The following is a 24,326-nucleotide window of genomic DNA, read 5'->3' as shown; positions in this document are numbered from 1 at the left end:
ATCAAATTTCTTTGATACAAAGTGCATGTTTAATGTAAAGTAACAATAAATTGGTTTCTCGATGTGTTGAATTTCTGATTATACCATATTTTATAGTAATGGAAACTGATTGATTAATCCATTAAATAAATGTCAATTCAGTATTATTTCATCAAGAACAGTTCCCTTAGAAAATATATCTTGTAAACAGAGATAAGACATTTATCATGTCAAAAATGCATTTATAATTACAAGTGATATTTTTATTATGCATTATTATTTCATGCTTTCCAGTGTTTTATTGTAATATATCAGATGATTATATTCTGATAAACCACTAGTGAAATTTATAAAATATAATTTTCACTGTAGCCGAACTCTATCTGAATGCGGATGAAAAGAAAATCATAACTAAATGGAATAACAGGCAGAAATAAATGCCGTCATACGTAAATTTTGCTTTTTTAGGAAAAGAAAGTTGATGTCACCATACATCATGTTAAAAATGTAACAAAATTAGAGAAATTGAACAGAACTATATTTCAAAATTGATGATGTGACGTCATGATGTGATGACGTCACAAAGGAGAATGCGCGACGTTACGCGCCAAAATCAGTAAAAAATACTTAAAATCACTTAAAAAGCATGAAATAAAAAGAAAATTGACTTGTTTTACATATAAGATTGAAAAATATTTCATTCGTGAACACCAGCTATTGCATCTGGTGTTCACTCAGTGAAATTATATTTCAATCTTACATGCAAAACAAACAAATATCCTCTATCTACATGTACTAAATATATTTGTAAAAATAATCAGAATGAGTCCTAAAACATTCATCCAAAACATGGTTTATTTTATGAGTCATTACATATACATGTATGGTTTACTTTATGCCATTAGAAATATGGTTTACTTTATGAGCCATTAAATGTATGGTTTATTTTATGCGCCATTAGAAATATTGTTTACTTTTTGGGCCATTAGAAATAGTTTCCATTAGCAATTATGAAAAGAGAACAAAATTTCATAAATTGCTGCATACAAAAAAACATCGGACAGTACATGATGTAAAACCAACCTATAGAATTTTGAATTTCAATTGACTTTTCTGGCGTCAACATCATTTCTGAGCCATCATGCGGTGACTGGAACTTGACACCTTGTTCAGTAATTTCTGCTAGTTTTAATAGAGACACCATTTGGAAACCACCACTGTCCTACAAATATAGATATATGACTTGTATCAGTTTTAAATGTTATATTAAGTATGTTATTCACAATTTAATTTATCTCTCTCTCTCTCTCTCTCTCTCTCTCTCTCTGTACATGCTGAGTTGACTTTTGTATTGTACATGTATTATACACAGTATTTATATAGATAAACAAGTAGTGAAGAGCTCAAGTCTACAAATAAAGAGTCTTGTAGTGTTTTGTTCAAATTAATGCCATGACTTGATGTACAATATTTTCTATATTATCAAATAATCACCATGCTTTTTATGACAATATGAAAATATATATTTTCAAGCACAACTGGGCATCATCATAGAAACAGCATGAATAGGTAGCTGTTGCTATGAAGATGTCCAGTTGTGCTTGAAAAAATGCAAAAAAAAAATGGACAATAATGTGTTCTAACCATCTTCCAGTAAAACTGAAGTGCTGTACTAATAATATGACCTAATTACTGTGTTGCTTGTGCCTTTTTCAGCCAAATGATTTAAGAAATATAATACTTACAGTAAGTAGGTTTCTGTCCCAGTTCATAAATTTATGAAGTCCTCCCGCTTTTTCAAGTAGCTCTGGTCCCTTCAAAGAAATCCAAACATAACACATTAATCATATGTATGCATGTTGTATTTTTTTTTTTTTTGAAAGTGAATATAAGTAAGTGCTTATTTAAGACTTGAGTTATTAACCATGAACTTGCTATTCATTAGTATCTATTAGTATCTTTACAATAATGAACCAGCAAATTTTAACCCCAACCAAATCCTGGGCTGTTCTGGTAAGGTATTTAAAACAGTAGGGTAAATGAGCTAAGTCTTACATGGCTTGGTCAATCCAGTTTAGCTTTAATTAATACTATTAATTAATTAAATAATAAATGTATTGGGGCATTTTGCATGGATTTTACCATATGACTGTCCCCAATTACCAGTTAGTTACAGGTGAAGTTTGGGGTTACTATTAACTCAGGTTTTTAAGTGCATGGATATGATGTGTTATTGGTTTTTACTTCTTTATTCTGCAGATTCATCAATCTTATAATATTCTACTGAGTGCTTAATTAACTTGGTGTGAGCGGTTCGACACGCTACAGAAATGTTATTTTCTACTATCAAACAGTTGAAAAAAGACATTGCCAATCCAAAATTATCTTGTTTATCTTTGACAGGTCTAATAGTAATATGGACTAAGTGATGGTAACCTAGACTTTGATCTAGCATATATATATTTATATATATTCAAGGGTGGCCATGAATTCATGTAAAGTATTTTATTAAAATGCTAGTTTGAAACTGTTCAACATTTGTTGAGACTTTCTAAACAAGAGCCAGTTGAACCGGGTGATGTTCCCCAAATAGGTTTTGGACACAGGAAGGTATACCTCTTGTAGTGTCAGAGTTATGTCACAGATAAAGTAAAAGTGAAAAAACAACCCAAAGAGCAAGGTTCACTAAGCACCAAAAATGGCCCCATCTTAGATATTGATAAAAACCTAAAGGTGTATAGTACAATGTGTTACATTTTCAAAATAGACATTTATTAGGCATTTCTGGTTACTATGACGACATAATGACGTCATAATTAGAGCACCTGCTTAATTCAATTAAATCACAAATTTGACGGCAATTTTCATACAAGACTAATAAATTTGTGTGTTTGACTGAATTAAACTCATAAAGATAGCAATATATTTCTTATATATTGTAAACAAAATTAAAGTTTAGTTAAAATTAGACCAGTGTGTCACAAAACTAATATAAAAGATAAATGGGGCTCGTTTCGGATATTCCAAATTCGGATATTTAGAAATAAAAATGTGCATGCATATTATTTTTCGCCTAACTAAATGTATTTATTTTTACTTTTATAAATACTGTAAGTTTGTTCATTTTTTAATAATAAATGTCTAATTTGCTTGTTATATTCATCTACTTCTTACATTACGCTTAAAATAAGGGTGTATAGAATCAATCGCAATTTTAACGGCCTTTTTAGTCAGTCTTTAGACAAGGACGTTGAACATAATAATAATAATAATAATGATAATTATTATTATCATTATTATTATTATTATTATATTATAATAACACAAAACAGATAGGTATTTCTGTCTAACCTAACTAAACTTACACTGAGTAACTATATACATGTAAGCAAATAGTATAATGTAAATACTAGGAGTTGTTGACTTATTCCGATGTATAGTGTAAAAGTCCGCCTAAATTAAGTAAATTTATAGATATAAAAGTATGTTAGAATTTTTTTGTCAAGTAAAAATAATGTTTGACTGTATGCTCTTTCGGAGTATACGTAATATTTGATACTGAACTGCAAATTCGATACTATTTTCTTTTATGAATTATGATACAGCCAAATCCAGAAAACGATTTGTGTTATTTATAATTATGGAAATCAGACATTTTTATTACAATAATGTAATGATCCATGACGATATGAGAACTGAGAAAAAACAAGAGCTGTCACAGAACGTGACAAATGCCCCTGAAGGATTCTAGTTCTAAACCAACTATTACAGTCATGTTAAGTGTGGTGGTAAAAATTGACAAAGTTTGAACCCCAGCAGTGAACTATAAGTTATACAAAGAAACCTAGGTCTTGTTCACAACACATTGTCCATCTATGGTGACTTTATATTTTTAAATAAAAATTGAAACTTTCATGTATATACGGAAGTTACAGAGCGGACACAACAACCACCATTTATATGTATATAACATAAATATTGAAAAAGTTTAAACCCCAGCAGTGACCTTAAACTAAGGCGTAGGAACACGGGTCTTAAGGGCAACACATCATACATTTATGATAATTTCATATGTGAAATAAAAACTATAATCCTTTCATGCATATTATTTTCAGAGCAGACACGACCATATCTGCCTATTTTTTTTTTATTAATATCAAAATTAACAAAGTTTGAACCCCCACAAGTACCTGGACCTAAGTCATAGAAACCAGTCTTGTTCGCGACACACCATACATCTATGGTTATTTCATATATGAAAGAAAAATTAAAATCCTTTCATGCATACTGAATCAGAGCGGACATGACCACCACTGCCTATATGTATAAAGCCTGAATGACTGACGGAATGACAGACTGACAGACGGACGGTTCGATTTTAATATGCCATCCTTCGAGGGCATAAAACATTTATTTACATGTATTCATAATTTATGTGACATAAAACAACTCTAAGTAAAGATTTGGTTTATATAATTCCAATATGCCCTTACATCTACATAATGAGTGTAAATTAAACACTTAACATAAGGAAGCCTACAATCAAAAATTTAATTTAGCATTGTCTCTTTTACTGTTACTTTTAACGATTCTCTTTCACACTGTATTGAATTCAATTTCAAAATACCGCTACATGATCAGCAAGATTATCAGCCCATTTTCTCACTCCTGACTGAGTCTCACAACTTCTCATGGTGTCCATATGCGAGATACCATGTAACGGTGGAGACATCGGAACACATTCAAACTACGTGTGCACCAGCCATAAGAAAGGCAGTTATACACATCAATGCTGTCATTCGTGTAGATAATCCAATTCATGTAGTTATTGCTGCTTACATGTATGCTCTGCAATTTCGTGCACAAAATAAAAGGATCCTTTTGAATTGTGAAAAAAGGACAAGTCAAGACTTTCTGTCTATTTATTCTTGGAAACAGCTAGAGCTTAATAACATGCATTTTTCTCATCCTGGGAAAGTGTACTGAAGACATTTTGTCCGTTGACTCCTAACATATTTCCTGCTTTGGCAATTTCTTGTGAATATTTTTTAATGAGAATAATACTAAATTAATAAGATTTGAAACTTCTTGTTGAATTTTTAAGCAATTAAATGTCTAACAAATCTTTAATACCTTAATAACTATGAAATAGCACTGACCTAAAATCTGAAGGAATAAATACATTAATGAAATAACATATTATTTACTGAAAAAGCACTATCTATTTTATTAATTATTAAAATTAAAAAAAAAAAAAGAATCAAAAATGATCAAGGTTTTGAACTCAATTCTCCTGGGTGAGAGGCTCCCATGCTACCACTGAGCTAATGCCACATTCCGAGATGCTAAGACATCATTTAACAAGTAGTTTTACATATACATCAATGCAGACGATGTGGAATTATAAAGTTTAAATACTCTATATACAGTATCTTTAAATTGTTTTGAGACTTGCGATAATTTTATTTTCACAAAGTAAATTGAATTCTTCTTATCTACCTTTTAAAAAGACATAAAAACCTCTTAATCACTGTGTGTTAAACGACCACAGTTGTATGTTGTTGTTGTTGTTTTTTTGTGAGGGCGAAAGAACCGGACCCAGATCAAGTATTCAGCAATAAAATAGCTTGAACAGCATAACTTCTTTCAATGAATCAATAAAATTACATAACAACACCTTGCTAATTCTAAGAATGAAATATTTAGGGCATAAGTAGAATTTCAGCATTTATTTATAAGCGTTTACATATAATTCTTTTAACCTGCCAGAGTTTTGTTTACAACTGTTACAGTGGAAACCGTCGAACTCGTACCAAAACATAATCGTACTAATTTTAGTGAAAGTGCCTTTAATTTACTAGAAATGATTTTCCTGCAAACATTTATTAAAATATATGTTATGAATCATATTTCAACAACTTAGAATAAAAATTAATAATGTTGACTGCAATATACATGCTCCATTGTTTGCATTTACTGAAATTAATGCCAGAAAATGACGTTTAGATATTAGATAAAAATCTTATTTTGGAATAGAGCACAGGCAAGCCCCAACTTTATATTGATATAGTTGAAGCCTTTGATACATTACAACACAATGGTGTAATGATTTTGTTGGGGCTGCACTGTGCTGATACTTTAATTTTCGTTTAAAACACCAAAAATACGTGAATTTTCCTAATTTTGCTGGAAATAGGGGTATTTCCATAGAAAATAAATCATACTAAATGTAAACATATGTCTATAAATTCATAACTTTTTAACAGTTTAAGGATTGAACTTATAAATAAAACCTAAAAACAAGAACTTTTCATCAAATTATTTTTTGCCAAAATCTTGGGCAAAAATCCATGGTTAGTGAACCTAGCTCTTTTGCGTGTGACACATCGTCTCTGACAATATGGTGATCATTTCTGTGAAATAGTTGTAAATCAAACTAATTCAAATAACCAAGTTATGGGCCGGAAACGATTTTGCTGCAAGGTCATGCTGTGACCTTGACCTTCAAGGTAGCGATCCAAATGCTGCGCGCGACATGTCCGTCTCAATATGGTGATCATTTCTGTGAAATAGTTGTAAAATCCAACTTCAAATAACGAAGTTATAAGCCGGACACGATTTTGCTGCAAGGTCATGCTGTGACTTTGACCTTCAACAGAGGATAGTGACATTCATTAACGGAGGATAGGGACATTCATCAACAGAAGATAGGAACGTTCATCAACGGAGGATAGGAACATTCGTTGATCAACAGAGGATAGTGACATTCATCAACGGAGGATAGGGACATTCATCAACGGAGGATTGTAACATTCATCATCGTAAATACCATTTATAAATTATATAAATCAATTGTGACTGTATATGTATGGAATAATGGATTGGATTTATTAAATTTTTTTATGTGATTGTGATATAAATTTGTGCTTTTTAACAGATTGGTGATCCATGTCATCAATTGAAATTGGTTGTATTTTCAGCCTAAAGATTAAAATATCCCCATCTTGTTATTTTGCATTCATAAATTCATAAAATTCATAGCAGAAAAATGTAAATGTCTTACATTAATTAAGCTCTTACCGGCCTGTTTCCCAAATGGTATGTATTTCCTAGCATAATTTTGCAATCCAATTCTTTCAATTGGTCAGGCAGAATGCCTTTGAGCGTACCCTGTGTCCCAACAGGCATGAAAACTGGTGTATCTACGACACTGTGAGGTAATGTCATCTCTGCAACACGAGCTTTTGTCGTAGAACATTCTGCAATTATTTTAAATGTCAAAGCATGAGCTCTCTTCGTCGCCATCTTTGGTATCCCCGATTAATTGGGAATTCCCTTATTTTTAACCAATCAAACACCTTCTTACTTGAGAAATTACCAATGAAGACTTCTGTTTCAAATAATTCTGTGCGCATGCGTGTATATCATTTCCAAGATGGAGGACATAGACGGGAAGTCCACATATGCCCAAACAAATTCACCATGTATTGAGTCGAAATACACGTCAATATCTCTTACAAACGCACAATATACTAAAGGTAAGTTCTTTTGTATTATAACAAGATATTTAAATATCCACTATTGCAATTACCAAATGTGCAAATTCTCACAAATACTTCTGATAAATTGCATTCGTACCTAAACTTTTCGTACTTCAGTATATATTTTGTTCCAGTTTTCCCTTTAATGCCAAATTCCACTTTTCCTTTCTGCCAAAAATGTTGTGATTGATAAATAAAGCATGTAGTAAAATACAACAATTAAATTAATTTGCTTGATAGGGACATAATATGAAATTAGGCAAAGCCTATGAACGGGGAAGTCGTTAAAAAATTCCTTTCATTCTTTCCGTTTTAAAATTGTCATTCGGTATAACATGCACCGCTTCCGTTTTCACTCGGAACACTCGACGTTTATTATTTATCCGAAAAGTTGAGATTTGTTCCGTTATCGGAATACCACGCCTTTTATCATTGAGTTACATTGTAAACAGACCTGGGGATGATTACATTGATCAGTAATTGATTAAATTACAATTACTTTCAGATTTTATTGTAATTGATTAAGATTGATTACTCACATTTGCCTCTGTAATCAATTGAATTACAATTACTTTTAAGAGAGTAATTGATTGATAATTGATTACATTGAATGTACATTAAACCACCCCAGAATTAAGACCACCCTGCTATTAAGACCATTTTTAAAAAGATTCTTTAAGTCAATGGTTTCATGATCCAGATTTAACCACCTGCTTATTCACTTTTAAGACCACCATTATAAGTCAGTCCAAATTTTTGTTTTAAGTTTAATGTGACTATTGAGACCACTGATATTGAAGTCAACACCTATCTAGATCTTAAATTTGTTAGATCTGCTTGAATGCTCTTTAGCATGACACTTGATTTCACAAGGTGTGAAAAACTGTTATTGGGTTATTGTGTGAAATTAGGTGAGAAGGTCAATTTTAAAGTGGTACATTGTTGCTTTCAGCACATTTATTTTTTAAAAATTTAAATTTTCATTTGATTTATGTACATCATATAATGAGTGATACTGTAAAAATTAACGTTAAATTTCTCCAGAAATATGTTTTCCTTTTATCAGATTAAATATCAAAGCATCTTTGATAGTTTCTTTTATAATGTATTTGTAGATACATATAAATAAACATATTGTTTATTCATAAAAAATGACTAAAGTAGACCATGGTCTTAAAGTATGTAAGCAATGATAAGAATGTTCACTTTTATCAGTCTAATTGAGGATTTTTACTGTATAACTAAAAAACAAAAGTTAAACTGTATAATGTAAAATAAAGGCATCCTTTGAACTTAAATAGTTTCCTTTTAAATCTGAAAGTAATCAATGTCAATCAAAATGTAATCATAATTACTGACTGAATTTAAGCTGTAATTGATTAATTACAATTAATGTAATCAGTTTTGGGCTAGGTAATCAATTACATGATGATTACAGTGTAATCATGTAATCAATTACAAAATCAATGATTACAGTTAATGATTACCCCAGGTCTGATTGTAAATGGCAGCGCCCAAGTAGAACTGACACTGAAAATTTCATTGATAGGTATAGAATTCTATATATTTTTGAAATGTTTTTTATTTGATTTTCTTTTAAATATTAGAGGTGTAACGATTCATCGATGCATCGCGATCTGCCTTGTCCTCGATGTATGCATCGTAATGAAATTACAAATTCCAATATATTGCGATGCAATACATATTTCACCTCCCGATGTATCGATATAGCGGGAAGTATTGCAATACACTAACAATATCTTCCAGGAATATAAGGACAAACGTATTTTTTGAAAGACTGAAGAAAGAAAAATAGCTCGGATGAAAACAATGAACAAGCGCGACTATTATCATATCATCGTTGTCATCTCGTTTCCCCATGTCCGCAATCATTTAACGGTAACAAACCAAGTTTCGTCAATTCCATATAAATGGGCTGGTGTTGTTTGAACTTGTTTATAATAAAAAAAATAATTAGAGATCTATGCATTTTCAACAAACATGAATTTGTATTTTTATTTAGTCGCACTTGATGTTGGATTAAAATAGTGATGATGACAACATTCCCATTTGATATTCGTCACGTATTTATACTTTCATTTCCGTTGACATCATTTTCCCGTTAAAAAAAACAACAAAACAAACAAAGAGAAAACATGACTGTAGACTGCAAAATATTTAGAATGAGAAACTATAGTTAATCCTCCCTGGTCATACAATTCACGAGTTTTGGGAACATTGTAGTTTTTGGGGAACAAACAGACAGTGTTGTATAATGATGAAGACCGGACGTCGAGTGTTTGCAAAATTTGCAAACTCAAAATAAAATACTCTGGGGTTGAGCACAAATCTTTCGAGAAAAATGAGAGTGTAACTGATTAACTGTTATTTTCACAGTTGTTGACCTACTAGTAAATCACTTGTTACTATTTTTTCACAAGAAAAATCTTTAGTGAAGTATTGTAAGACTGATTTTTTTAAACTGCCATATTTACAGTAGAAGACTTTAGTGTTAGACTAGTAGATATCAATTTGCTGTTATGGTATAATTACCAATACCTTTAATCCTTAGGTAATCAGAAAAGTAAATTGTTGAAAGATCAAAATCAGAAACCAAGTTATAACAACAAGTTAAAGAGTTTATTTTTTGTTATTGTAATAATTTTATATTAAATTCGTAATTATGCTGTAAACAAATGGCCAAATTTTATGTACTAAGTCTGAAAGTCAGTATCGTGATATGTATCGCATCGCAACATAAGAATCGCAATATGCATCGCATTTTTTCAAAGTATGCAATGCATATCGTGAATCGCATCGTTTTGAAAAACAAGTATCGTGATATGTATCGTTACAGAAAAAAATGGCAATGCACAGCCCTATTAAATATACACGTGTAGTCTATAGCCGGGCAAGCCAAAGCCCGGACCCGCTTCGTGGGCCCGGTCTTTGACTTCCCCGTATTAAATGACGTAGGAGCACTTAGAATTTGCCCGCAGTTAAATAAGTGCTTTATCAGGTCTAGGATTTCATGATATTTATGGACTGTCCATAAATTTGTAGATAGTCTAGAGATTTAAAGATTTTTCAATTCATAAATTTACAGATGTTCGGTGTGAAATTTGCTGTTTTGGTTTTAAATCTGCATCTTAAGACAAGTTGTTTTATTGATTATTTATATTTACAAAGGTAATTGGGTGAGTTTCATCTTTGTATGATGATTTTGAAATTTTTGTTAAAAGTGAAATTGTTCTGAATCTTACCATACTGTTTTTAATCATATAATATGTAACCTTATTCATTTTAACCTGCCATTTTGAATTTTAATGCAACTATTTCTATTTTCTTACTTAATGTCTGTAAATTTACAGATTAAAAAATCTGTAAAATTATATGGATTGTCCATAAATTTACAGATTGTCCGTAAATATCATAAAATCCTAGACCTGTTAATAATCCTAACCCTCATACCCCTTACCGTTAACTTAAGACAACACAAAACTTCATTGGTGGATAGATCTCACTCAGGAGGTGTGCAGTGCACAAGAATGATAACTCTATCCTTCATAATTTTTGAGTTATTGCCTTCTGTTATTTTTCATACTTAATTTTTCACCTGAGTGGAGCATAACTCATAATGTCAACATGAAACTTCATAGGTGGATAGATCTTTTGAGGTGGAATGCTCTGTGCAAGAATGATAACTCTACCCTTTATAATTTTTGAGTTATTGTCCTAAAAAGTTGTTATTTTTCATACTTTTTGTCTGGAGCTTATCTCAAAAAGTGTTAGGGGTATCAACTTGAAACTTCATAGGTGGATAGATCTCATTGAGGAGGAGTGCAGCACAAAAGAATGATAACCTGTCCTGCATTATTTTTCAGTTATTGCCCGTTGTTATTTTCAGCCATCAGAGTTCACATAGGTTTCAAATCTGTAATCACTTCAGCCATCAGTTTTCATTACCAAAAGTAGGGCTGTCATTGAATATTGCGATATTGAAATATCATCAATATTCATCATTCGATACAATATCGATAGTTCGATACACATTTTCAAATATCGATACAAGCTAGAATTTATTTATTGCTGTTACCAAATACATAATTATACCTCTCAAATTTGCTTAGTAAGAGAAGTCACTTTTTTCCAGTTTTCTAGGCTAACTTGAACTTTAAACTCTGTTTTCAAATGTCAGTGACAAAAATAACAGAAAAAAGAAACTTTCTGTTAGTTTGTAGTATTTGTAGTCTAATACAAGCATGCATAACACCATGATCCAAATTTATAACACACATTTAAATGTTTTTCATTGTATCTACTGTTAAAGTCGATGTATCGTTGATATTTGTCTCTCGATATATCGATACAAAATTGTCCATCAATGACAGCCCTAACCAAAAGACCTTAAAATTGAACTATTCTGCTCTACTACATATACATTCTTCCAATGAGCAAACACATGCAGCAGGGGCTAGCCATGTTAACATGGCTGTTGTATTAATTCTTACAATATATTTTCTTCATGTTTTCAGGTGATTTTGTTGGATATGTGTTCGCTTGGTTCAGCTTAGTACCCATTGCTCTGATTGTGTCATTCCTTACCTTGATAGTGTTTAGGAGAGATCTTCACACAGTTAGTAATTTATTTACTCTGTTAACTTTTAACCTAATGAATTTTATTAATAGTAATGTACTGTAGAATGCCTTAAATGTGCATGCCTCCAGATGATTAGCTAGAATATGTTAACAAAATTAACCTTAAGAAAAATGTACTATGTTTAAAAAAAAAAGTAAAAATTTTATATTTACAAATTAAGAAATAATACACATCTAATGATGTTTTTTTGCAATTACATGTAATGACTGTTTTTTCTGAAATTCTACTGCCAGGCAAGCATTGTAGGATTCTTAATGTGAGAAAGCTATCCAGCTAGCTCACGGAATGTTTCTGGGTCTGCTCAGGTACCTGTTTGTACAGAGGGGCACACAAGTTGCTATATTACCTATACTGTGTTTGTGTGACCTAAAAAAAACCAACCACCCCCAAAAAGAGCACCTATTCATGAATTGGGGTCATCATAATTCATCATATTCAAAATAGAAAGTGTTGCTGGGTAAAATTGTAAAATTAGATACTCACAGTTTCAGGCTTACATATCTATTCACAATAACCTCAAATTCTAGACAAAATTAATAATAAGCAGGGCCAAAACACCATTTTTGGGGAAGGGACCTTTAATAGCCTTTTTCTTGGGGATTTTGGCATACTTTGGGAAAAGGGGTCTCAAATTTAACACAAACTTTTAATAAGTTCTTCAAAATAGAAAAGCAAAAAGCTCTGGGAAATACTAATAAGGCAGTAAAAGACCTTAATTCAACACCATCATTTAATTTTGTTTTAAATTTCTATGGGAAATTTCAAAAGACTGGAATTTTGAGGACCAAACTGCCAGGGAAAAAAGCAGCTAGTTTGGTTGGGAAAGCAGCCTTATATTTTTGCATATATTTTGACTTGATGTCATTAGCGTTATACAAACATAGCGTAACGACGCCATGTTAGCGCTATACTATAGGGTATCAATGAATAATGGTTCTTTTTCACTTTAAACGGTCTTTATTTTTGGGTATGTGATAAATAGAGTATTAAATTTGTGTAAATTCATTACTGAATTTATTGAACTCTCAGAATAAATAATATTATGCTAGTCTGAGAGGCTCACATAATATAATTTTATTCAACTCGTGCAATAAATTCAGTATTGAACTTACACTCATTCAATATCCTCTATTTACAATTCAAATATACTATTTGAAAAGGTATAGGCTGTAACGATTTTTGACAGGTGATATGACCCTATATATATATTGCAAATAGCTATTTTATATGGCCATATAAACTGCCAACAATCTTTATAAGAAATTTTTCATACAGCAAACTTCCTTTATACTTATATTATATTATTTTTACAAAATAAAATTACTTCATGACAGGGCTCATCCGGAAGGGCGATTCAGGCGAAAACTTCGCCGTGTATATTCCAATTTCGCTCTTCCGATTGATCAAAGAGAAGTCAACATCGCCGATAAAATCTTAATTCCAAATAGTAATTACTTAGCGATGTAAAGAGCAGAGATTGTATCCGCCCATATGACGACCGCTAATTATCATTATCCAATCAGAGCGTCGCTTTATACTACCCTTCTACCTGTAAGCGAAGCGATAGACCGCCTACTCTAAACAGTAAATAATGAGAGCATCGGCCCGAAACGGTACACGGTGTAATTGTGTGATAGTTTGCGAGTTTAATACGGGATTTGGCGATAATTATACATTGTTTTTTCCCCGATTATCTAAACACGTGCAATCTTCCCTAATTGATATACACGATGCACTTCGATGGTGGGTTTTTAACCCGAGTAAAGGCGATGTGCAATGGATTTTTCACGGCTATCACAAAACTGTTAGTCATATAAAAATAATCAATTTCATTAATGATCAGCGACCGGATTAAAAACTTAATCATAGTTTTGAATGATTTCAGTCTGTTAACATCAAATTTTTACTGTAAAATTGTTATGTCGCTCACGTCATGGCTACTGGGCGAAATGCCCAAACCTAGCAGTAAAACTAAAAGAAAGTTACTGATTCTGATACACCTACGCGAAAATTTAAGAAAACCATTTCGCAAAAATCTTGCGATTGGTATGTTGTGGACAGTGGGGGTGTTTGGCATTGTTCTGTTTTTAGAAATTCCAAATTTGACACAGTTTACTCACGTGGGCAAGACATCTATTGGTCGTATATCATGTAATGTAACGTATATAACAACAAAATTTGTCAAGAAGAAGAGTTCTTATTGTTTCAATATACATATTTGTTTTAATGTCGTAAATATGACGCTCAGATTAAGATTTATCAATTTTGTAAATTTTAAAAAGCATTATTTATAAAGATATTACCGAATTTAACATTTCATGAAAATAAAGGGAGGTAAATAGAAATTAATTTTCTACAATTTCTCAGTCTAATTCTTCAATAAGAAATGAATGTATGTAATTTTAGTGATCAAATATAATGTGCACAAATGTTTGCAGTACATATTTTACATATTCTTTGATGTTTGAAAATTATTTTATAAGCATAATTATATGCATATAAATCTGACATTACAACATTCAAGATGTTCAAAGAAATTTCTGTTTACTAGAACAGATTAGAACAGATTTTATTAAATAATATCCAAGGTGACTTCATCTTCTAATAAAAGTGAGGAAAGAAAAAATATGAAATTGATTTTATCACATCTTTTCTTACACATCATTATCAACAAATGTACATGAAAATATATAAACACATAGTTTGAGAAAGCTTATAAATAGCTGATCAATAGATATCAAAAATAATTTTTTATATTCATATTTGCAGCTCAAAAACATTTAGATGCCATTGCCAGATCTACTACTTATTAATCTCCTTTTAATTAATACTACTATTAATTAATCTACTATTAATAAAAAAACTGGAGAAATATTATAAGTGATGTTAATTGTGTTTATATTATATTTAAAGGATGTATAGCCATGCATGTTAATGCATACACATTGGGTTGTTTCCCTTCTCCCTAATTTTCGCGAGGAAGTCACTTCTCCCTAAAATTTCCCCCCAGGATGAGCCCTGCATGATGAATTTACAACAGCCATGTACATGTTTGTAATGGTAGTTTATATAAACATCCTGATTAGTCAATGAAAAATGGCTATTACAAACTTGCTGTATTATATAAAACACATTATAATTGTATATATGAATTAAAACTGTAAAATATCTGATATACTGTATTAACTGTATGCCAGTTGTGAAGTATTTGTAGCATTTAGCTTTACACTTGTCGACTTGACTGTATATAGCATTCAGGCATTAAAGCTAAATGCCTCCAGATGAGTCAAAATATTTCAATAAAATCAAACTTGAGAAAAAATGAACTAAGATGTAAGGAATAGTAAAATGTTTCAAGATTCATGTAATATTATACGTATTATGTGCGATTAATGACTGATTTTTCAGTATTTACAACTATATTTCTACTGTTTTACTGAATGCAGTAAAGGTTATAAATGCATATTTTGATCACTTTTTGGTAATTTACGTGGTTTGTAAGTGCCTTTGATAACGTGTAAATTGCTTCACAGTATTACCCATTCAAATACATTATCAAAAATGTTCATGAATCTGGAGACGTGTTGCTTTAAACTTTACACTATTGAATTTTATTATTACAGATCTCGTATTTCTGTGGTATACTGCTGAACGAAGCTTGTAACTGGATCCTAAAACATACAATTAGAGAACACAGGCCCCCAAGAGGTTTGTCTTTAATCCATTACTTAGACCATTAGTATAATGAAACAAAAAAATATTAATTAATCTCTTTGTTGTCAGTGACATTATATTATTATCGTAAGCTGATCTTTTATGATTGGATCAAAATATTTCCACTTTTCCCTTATATTGAAATAACTTACTTTAGTTTTAGCTTCATGGTATTATATCATTGACATGCATCAATGACTCACCAGTTGGCGTTGGCATCAGAATTGGTTAACTTAAACTCTTTGGTTAAGTTTTTCGCCGATGGTCTTAAGTTTTTCTTTTATGAATAATAACTATAATACTCATAATGATATTATATGGATGCGTTCTACCTTACACACCATGTTTTCAGGTCAAAGGTTAAGGTCAATGACTGGGATCTATAATAGGTTAATGGTTTAAGATTCTGTTTTCTCAGAAACTATCAAAGCTATTTATGCCAAATTTGGTGTACTTTTACTTTTGTCAAAATGTGTTGGCGTATCACAGGGGCAGATAATCCTAAAATTAAACATGCAAAATTATGCCCCTTTTTGACTTACTGGTGTATTTTTTGTTAAGGTTTATTCATGAAAAAATATCAAAGATATACTCTAAGTCTTTAAAGGGACGCAACTAAGTTTGTTTTTTTTACATAAGAGGGTTGGAAATATTTTTTCTGTGTCGTGATTCATATAATATTTGATGTAGGTCTGGATCAATAATTTTCAGTCCATTTCTTTACCCTGTTTTTCCTAAAATTATCATTTTATTTGTGCAAATGACCCAAAAAATGAAAATCGTTGTAATGCATTTCACTCAAGTTAGGCTATTATAAAGGATTACACAAATAATCAGTACTAAATTAAATTCTGATCATATTTCTTTATTATTCATTGCAGAGTTTTCGATTTTAAGCACTTCACTGGATCAATGTAAGAAGTTCTAATTTTCAGATGAGCTCCTTTAAACTTGGAATGCTTGTTCACTATTTAATTGAAATGAGCCGCGCCATGACAAAACCAGCATTATGGGTTTGGGACCAGCATGGATCCAGACCAGCTTGCGCATCCGCGCATTCTGTTCAGGATCCATGCGGTTCGCTTACCAACCCTATTACAAGTAAAGAAACTGATAGCGAACAGCGTGGATCCTAATCAGACTGAGCGGATGCGCAGGCTGGTCTGGATCCATGCTGGTCGCAAACCCATTATGTTGGTTTTGTCGTGACGTGGCTCAAATGCATATATTAAGGGCAGATAAACTGAAAATCATTCTTACTTCATCATTTTTCCTCATTTTCACAAAAAAACCTTAACAAGTACTCACTTCAAATTTGAAACACTTGTTAAATATCAAGGGCATGTCATTCTGCAAAACAGTTCTGCAGAATTGTGCCCCTTTTTACTACTTTGCTTTTATCATTCTATCTGTCCCTATTGACTGAAAGTTGCATCAAGTGCTTGAGGCATAAGAATTACAGCCAACTTTATCCACACATAGTTGTAAGATGCTACTAAATAGGTGTAATTAACTGAAGTCTATGCATTTCTTAGCTCCAGCATGTGCCCCTGGTGTTGCTTTTAAGTTTGTTACACCCGAGGTTAGTGAAAATAAGACTTTATACAGCTATTTTTGGGCAAAGACTCTTGGCATTAATCGGGAAAAACTATAAGGCTATTTGGGAAATTGATAAACTACCTTTACACATGGTTATTGAGATTTTAGCATGTGAATGATTATATAACTTGTCAAGACAAAACTTTTAAATTTGTCTTAGAAGATGAGACAGTCCAGTTTTTTTTGGCAACTGTTAGGAATACATTTTTTAAGACTGGGGAAAAAGATGAGATAATTTTGGTTTTGGAATGTGGTCTTATCGATAAGCGACAAAATTCCTTTAGATTGTACTTGGGTACTGATAAATTTTGATATTTTAAAATAGTATACTCAATGATAACTCAATTATAAAAAATGGGATTTGTTCCTTTATTTTAGAGGGTTATAGTATACCACTGGCCTTGCCCAATAAGTGGAGAAGGTTGTTAAAGCGATTGATTTCTTAAACTTATAAACAATTTAAATGTTTGTGTAGGGAATACACTTTTGTTTTCAATAAAAAAATGTTGGAAATTCTGTTAAGGTCACAATATACTATGGCTTGTTCACTTTATATTATTGAAGCAGTAATCGACTTGTTTATATTATATTGTAATAGACATTATTACAGTATTTTATTACAGATTTCATGACAGACTTGTTCACAGTATTTTATAACAAATATAGTCTTGTTCACGGTATATTATTACAGATATAGACTTGTTCACAGTATTTTATTACAGATATAGGACTTGTTCACAGTATTTTATTATAGGTATATACTTATTCACAGTATTTTATTACAGATATAGACTTGTTCACAGTATTTTATTACAGATATAGGACTTGTTCACAGTATTTCATTACAGATATAGACTTGTTCGCAGTATTTTATTACAGATATAGACTTGTTCACAGTATTTTATTACAGATATAGACTTGTTCACAGTATTTTATTACAGATAAAGACTTGTTCACAGTATTTTTTTACATATTTATACTTGTTCACAATATATAATTACAGAAATAACAGTGCTGTTCACAGAATATGGAATGCCATCTAGTCATGCACAGTTCATGTTTTTCTTTGCAACTTATATGATATTATTCTTATTTATACGGTAAGTTAGGCAACTAATTTAATATTTTTCATATTTATAGGTAAATTAAGCAACTTTTTTTTCTGTAAGTACTATTAAAGCAGTAGTTGATCAGGTAATAAAACAGTTTTTATTTTCATACGTGATTTGGAAACAGTCAAACAGTTGTCCCTCGGCCTACGGCCTTAGGCAACAGTTCAAAACACTACCCTCTCCAACTCTGGCCAATAGTTTGACTGTTCCCAAATCACATATTAAATAACTGTATATTATTCTTATTTATATGGTAAGTTAGGCAACTCATAATTAAAGTTATATGATATTTTTCATATTTATACAGTAAATAAAGCAACTTATATGTATGTGGTTACTCACATTTAAACATTTCAAGTAAAATTATGGGATATTATTGTTGATCATATAAAAATAAGCAATGCTACATTATTATGATGTAGTTTGATATTTTATCACACACCCGTGCCGATTTTGCGACTCCGTAAATATGGTATTGCACAGCCGTGCATATATTTTGACGTGACTTCATTAGCGTTATACAAACATAGTGTAAAGACGCGCTAAATGTTAGCGTTATACTATAGGCGCGTCAATGAAAAATGACTCTTATTTCACTTTAAACGGTCTTTATTTTGGGTATGTGATAAATAGAATATTAAATTCGTGTAAGTTAATTACTGAATTTATGGCACTCTTTGAATAAAATAATATTTTGCTCGCCAGAGGCTCGCATAATATAATTTTATTCAACTCGTGCAATAAACTCAGTATTGAACTTACACTCATTCAATATCTTCTATTTCTTAATACAATCACAATAGTTTTATTACAGATGCATTAACTTTTTACCTACTAGTGGCAATTGAACATTCCTATGTGATCAGGTCAATCTGAATAGGCCATTTGATCATGGCCTGCGCTCTTTTCTATTCAGTCAGTATAAATAATGAAATTTTCCTTAAAAAATGATGAATGGTTTTGTCCAGATTAAAGATGGTCAAGTCAGTTTAGGATATTTGAAGTGTGGTACTGGTAAATATCATATTGAAATGTATTTCAGGGTGTATAAAAATTATAACCTGATAGATGACTTATGGAAATATGCTGCAGCTTTTGGAAGTCTTACGGTAGCAGGACTCGTAGGCTATGCCAGGTATGATAAAGACTTGAAGTTTCTTTCTACCATTTTACCATATTTTAGATAGTTTACAGTAAAACCTCTACATAGCGCATCCTTATATACCAATATTTTCTTTACAACAACAGCTGCAATTTTTCTCCAAGTAAGACCTCATATTTTCTTGCATATCAGACAGGATTATCTACTGTTTACAACGGTGCTAGAAAAACCTGTCCAACACACCCCCCCCCCCCCCCATTATTGAATGAATTGCGTTCTTGGGATGACGTTATTTTATCTTCATGAATGAAGTTGTAAGTTCATACACTACTATAAGAAAAAAGTGTGTAATGAGAACATCAGTTTTCGTAATTTATGATCTGAAAACTGATTGATATGTAATATGCAAGAAAAAGAATCAAACACCAGCTGTCAGTAAAGTCAGGAATATTTAGCTCTTGGGTTACTGATTAGCAGAGCCTTGTTACCACTGAAAACAGTTATCCTCAAGCTAGATATTCCGGTTTGTACCGGCAGCCAGTGTAAGATTCTTACAGGATTTAGCCTCTCTGTAGCAACACCTCCCAGCAATTACTGGAAATCTTTGTCCCCTAAGGGGTGCTGTTATGCGGAGGTTGTGCAGTATGTATATTTATACTTTGTGGCGGGGCCTAAAATGAGATTTTTTAGCATTGGAGTAAACTCTTAAAAATAATCCATACTAACAAGCAAGAACATATCATATTCATATAAACAGAACTAGTATTGTAGATGCAGGCTGTCTAGCGTCCCTAAAATTCCTAAAAAATCCTAATTTTTTTCAGTTTGGCTAAAATTCCTAAAAAAATGAAAAATTCAAAGGGAATTCCTAAAAATGCCCTATTTTTTCATTGAAATTCCTATTTTTTTTATCTTTTGTTATAACATATCCCAAAACAACCATTTTTCAGTCAAAACTTGAATTTTAACACAGTCAGTGGCGCTGATGTCATGTCTGACTAAATTGCATATAGTCACAAGTTGTATTTACTTCAACTCCTGCAGAAATGCCATACTTGATTTATTGCCAGATGTTATCAGAAAAACAATAAGAAACTGTTTGTTTTAAATGAAACAATGAAAATTGTCTGACTTTGACTATATCAAAATAGTCACTTGTTTCAAATAGAGATAAAAAAATTCCAAGCAAGTTATATTTTTTATTTGCTACAGAGTTTTACCATTTACCTCAGTCTTAGGTGTATTTAAAGGTACCACTAAATTTCATCAGACTTTATGTAGGGGACCTTTTTAATAAAATCTTGATTTGTAATCAAGTTATTTTCAAGTAATGACTGTAGAATAGATCTTTTGTTAGTGATACCAGCTGGCAGATCTAGACAAGTTTTCATATTTGGTAATATTATAAAGTTGGTAAGGTAAACTGGCTGTAATGATTGCATGCTTTTACCATTTTGCACCCCAATTAGCGTACTAAGAAGTGACACCTTCAGCTGCCCTTTTTGTACACACATTAACATTAGTCATACCAATGCAATGTACTGTAAATATGTTTAGTGTATGTTTTTTTTAATCTGGAAATAAAACTGTTAAAAATCATTGAATATATTGACTCTGTTGTGAAATTTTCTACAATTTTTAGTAGCCCTGATTTATCTCAGTGGTGAATACCCTGCTGTTTGAATTTAGGTTAAAATATTCCTGGAATGACCTGAGTGGGTTATATCGTTTTATTGTTTTTTAGAAAGATCAAGACTTGTTCAAAATGTACCAACCTTTAAATGAATAAATGTTGATAATTTTTTTATGCATAAGCCATTTATAGCTAGAATAAATTTAAAGCATAATTTCTCCTTCCATTTTAATACTATTGGCAAATAACAGCTTAACTAATTGAATATTGGTTATTCCGGGATACTCATAACTTTAAACATGTTTTCATTCTAGTTATGTTTTAATGTAGTTAAGTTTTTCAGCTCTTATTCATAGTAGGCAGTTAAAGGCAGTTGACCAATGAATCCATTTATTCACTGGTGACTATCGAACACTGGTAGACACCTTTGTTATAACTGAACTAGAGCATTATTTGTGAGTTACTTACTTTTGTGTCAAATATGCAAAGTTGAGCCCATATCATGGTCTTTTGGGGCCATGATAAGTTAGTTATAAAATTCCAAATTTTGGCCCTGAAATTTCTTTTACCTACCCTAAAATTCCTAATTTTAGCCCTAAAATTTCTTAAAAATTGCCCTAAAATTTGCCCTAATTTTCTGTCAGAAGGTGCTGGACAGCCTGTAGATGTTTCTTTGATGTATTTTCAGGATATACTTGGGGTATCACACAGGAAGTCAGGTGTTATGGGGAAGTGTGATAGGTGTTCTGTTAGGCACCATCTGGTTTACTGCTGTGCAAGTTGTGTTAACTCCCTTCTTCCCGTATATAGCATCATGGTAAATGAAATCTTCATTTTTAACAAATCTTCACAATTAAATACCCCTCCCCCTCTCTTTCTTTGTCTGAATTTTTGATCATTGGATGTTGGTCAATAAGTAGTTGAATCATTTGGTCCTGGACTCTGTGGGTTCGAATCCTGCATGGCACCTTAGATGCTTATGTATGAGGATGCAATATGACTTACACAAGATTGTACTTGGTTGCTTGCATAAAGTGCTGAAAATATACATGGAGGAGTGTCTAATCACTTCCTTCAGCAGGCCTTCATGGCAGATGGGTTAAGGTTGCAGACTTGAAATCGCTTGTCCCCCACAGTAACTGTGGGGTTCGAATCCCATCAGGGACTTTTGATTCCTTCTTGTGAAGAAGATATCCAGCAAGCTTATGGAAGGTTGTTGGTTCTACTTGGGTGACTGCTGGTGACTAGACTTATGCCCAAAGATGCACCTGACGTCTTTCTCCTACAGTAAAGCTGGAAAGTTGTAGTATGACCTTGTGAAGTATCCAACAACAACAGAAAACTAGCAAACTTTCCAACAGTAAGGATGGAAAGTCGCCCTATGATGTTTTAAGTGTCAGTATGGTGTAAAACGTACACCAAAAAGAATGATTTTATTACTCTGGAACTTATCGTAGATAAAACATAAATAACTTGTTTTTCTTATTAAAAAAACAACAACTGGATATTTTGAAAAAAAAGGAGAAAATTATAAATGATGATTATTTTCGTATTGTTTACATTATGAAGTCTTAGAATTCGTTATGTACAGTAACTTCTAGCGTTACATGTGATTAATTTATAATTTTTCCTTCATTTTCCAGTCCTTTAGGTGAGCTTTTAATGGTACGGGATTCCACATTAATACCACATGTATTCTGGTTTGAATATACATCAACACGTTCAGAAGCGAGGTAAGTTGCTGGTACAAATAATATCTAATGTCTTTACCACATTTGCTTGTAACGGTTCTTTTAACCAGATTTGTATCGGACCTGTGCCTTTGTACTTCGGCATTTGGGTACATCCCTGACTAAGAGGTAAAGGTTGTTTGACTTCAAACCATTTGCCCGTCACTGATGTGGGTTCGAATCCTGCTGAAGTCTTTGGATTCTTTTTATGTGAGGAAGCTATCAGAACATTAGTGGTTCTACTCCAGTGCCTGTTTGTGCCTGAAAAAATGCACAGAGGGGCACCATTCCTGAGGTCTTCCTCCACCAGTACATCTGGAAAGTTGTCATATGATCTTTACAGTGTTTGTGAAAAGAGACCAACTGCGAAGTTATTACAGATTTTGTTGTTGTTATCAATATTGCGATATATGCTTTTGTCAAAGGAGGTAACTCTGAACAAGGTTTCAAGGTTTATTTGAATACGTCAGGGCCCATATGGCATGTGACAACATAAAACAGTACAAGTCTGACTTCAAGGGAATTATATCGGCGGCATTTTCACATGTATTATCTCCCTTGTTTTGCATATTTTTGATGAAGAACCTATCTTTTATTTGTGTTTTGTTTATAAACTAATCTTTGGGATTAATGATAATAAATAATTAAGATTTACACCATGATAGTTCTTAGATACTTCAACATTGTACAAATGATATAGAATATTTTCTTTTTATTCCATTTTCAGAAACAGACAGCGAAAAGTGACGTCACGGAAATCCCAATAGCAGTAGTTTTATTTATCTAGCTCTTTAAATTAATTTATTATATTATTATTAAAAATTTTAAAAAGTCATGTTTTTAAATTTCATGTTTTAAACAAATCATCATTGTGGCATCATTCTTCTGCTCACTTTTACTTTTTACATGTTGTGTAATTATGAATTATGATTAAAAACTTTTGTGATCAATTTTACTGTGAAATAAAAACGGTTTTCTTTGTTATTTATATTACCTTTACCCCCATTTAATGATGATTACCATTTACTCACTGATTGTAACGGCGACAGTGAACCACTTTCCATCCGTTAATTGTAAGTTAATTGTAAACGCGGTTCCTCCGCTTCCCTGAAAGAATATTTATCTGTCAGTTGTTACCGCGTTTTCTCCACGGAAGAGTAACGAGAACTTTATTTTCTATTTATTTTCTGTGATTAAACCACCGGAAAATGCTTCTGCGATGATATCTTACGGCTAAAATGCCTTCTGTTGAAGGG

The 24,326-nt window shown here is 31.9% G+C and overlaps 2 protein-coding genes across 2 annotated transcripts; one reads left to right on the top strand and one right to left on the bottom strand.

Moving 5' to 3' along the window:
- Positions 1–1,062: 1,062 nt before the first annotated feature.
- LOC132744710 (queuine tRNA-ribosyltransferase catalytic subunit 1-like) lies at positions 1,063–7,351 on the bottom strand (the record flags this gene model as incomplete). Its single annotated transcript, XM_060733485.1, is given in 3 exon segments — positions 1,063–1,201; positions 1,725–1,793; positions 7,060–7,351. Coding segments are annotated over 3 exon segments (433 nt in total), but the record flags the coding sequence as incomplete, so codon positions are not given.
- A 23-nt stretch (positions 7,352–7,374) lies between these two features.
- Positions 7,375–24,058, top strand: LOC132744709 (dolichyldiphosphatase 1-like). Its single transcript, XM_060733484.1, has 8 exons — positions 7,375–7,517; positions 12,056–12,156; positions 15,804–15,888; positions 18,497–18,593; positions 19,648–19,740; positions 22,029–22,157; positions 22,984–23,073; positions 23,798–24,058. Exons 1-8 carry the CDS (start codon positions 7,415–7,417, stop codon positions 23,835–23,837), a joined length of 738 nt encoding a protein of 245 aa, XP_060589467.1. The 5' UTR covers positions 7,375–7,414; the 3' UTR covers positions 23,838–24,058.
- Positions 24,059–24,326: the final 268 nt, after the last annotated feature.

Source organism: Ruditapes philippinarum, unplaced genomic scaffold, assembly GCF_026571515.1.
Source record: "Ruditapes philippinarum isolate M1 unplaced genomic scaffold, ASM2657151v2 ctg5666_1_1_1_1, whole genome shotgun sequence".
Classification (NCBI taxonomy): domain Eukaryota; kingdom Metazoa; phylum Mollusca; class Bivalvia; order Venerida; family Veneridae; genus Ruditapes; species Ruditapes philippinarum.
Note: the sequence above shows the minus strand (reverse complement) of the source record. Positions and strands in the feature narration are given on the sequence as shown.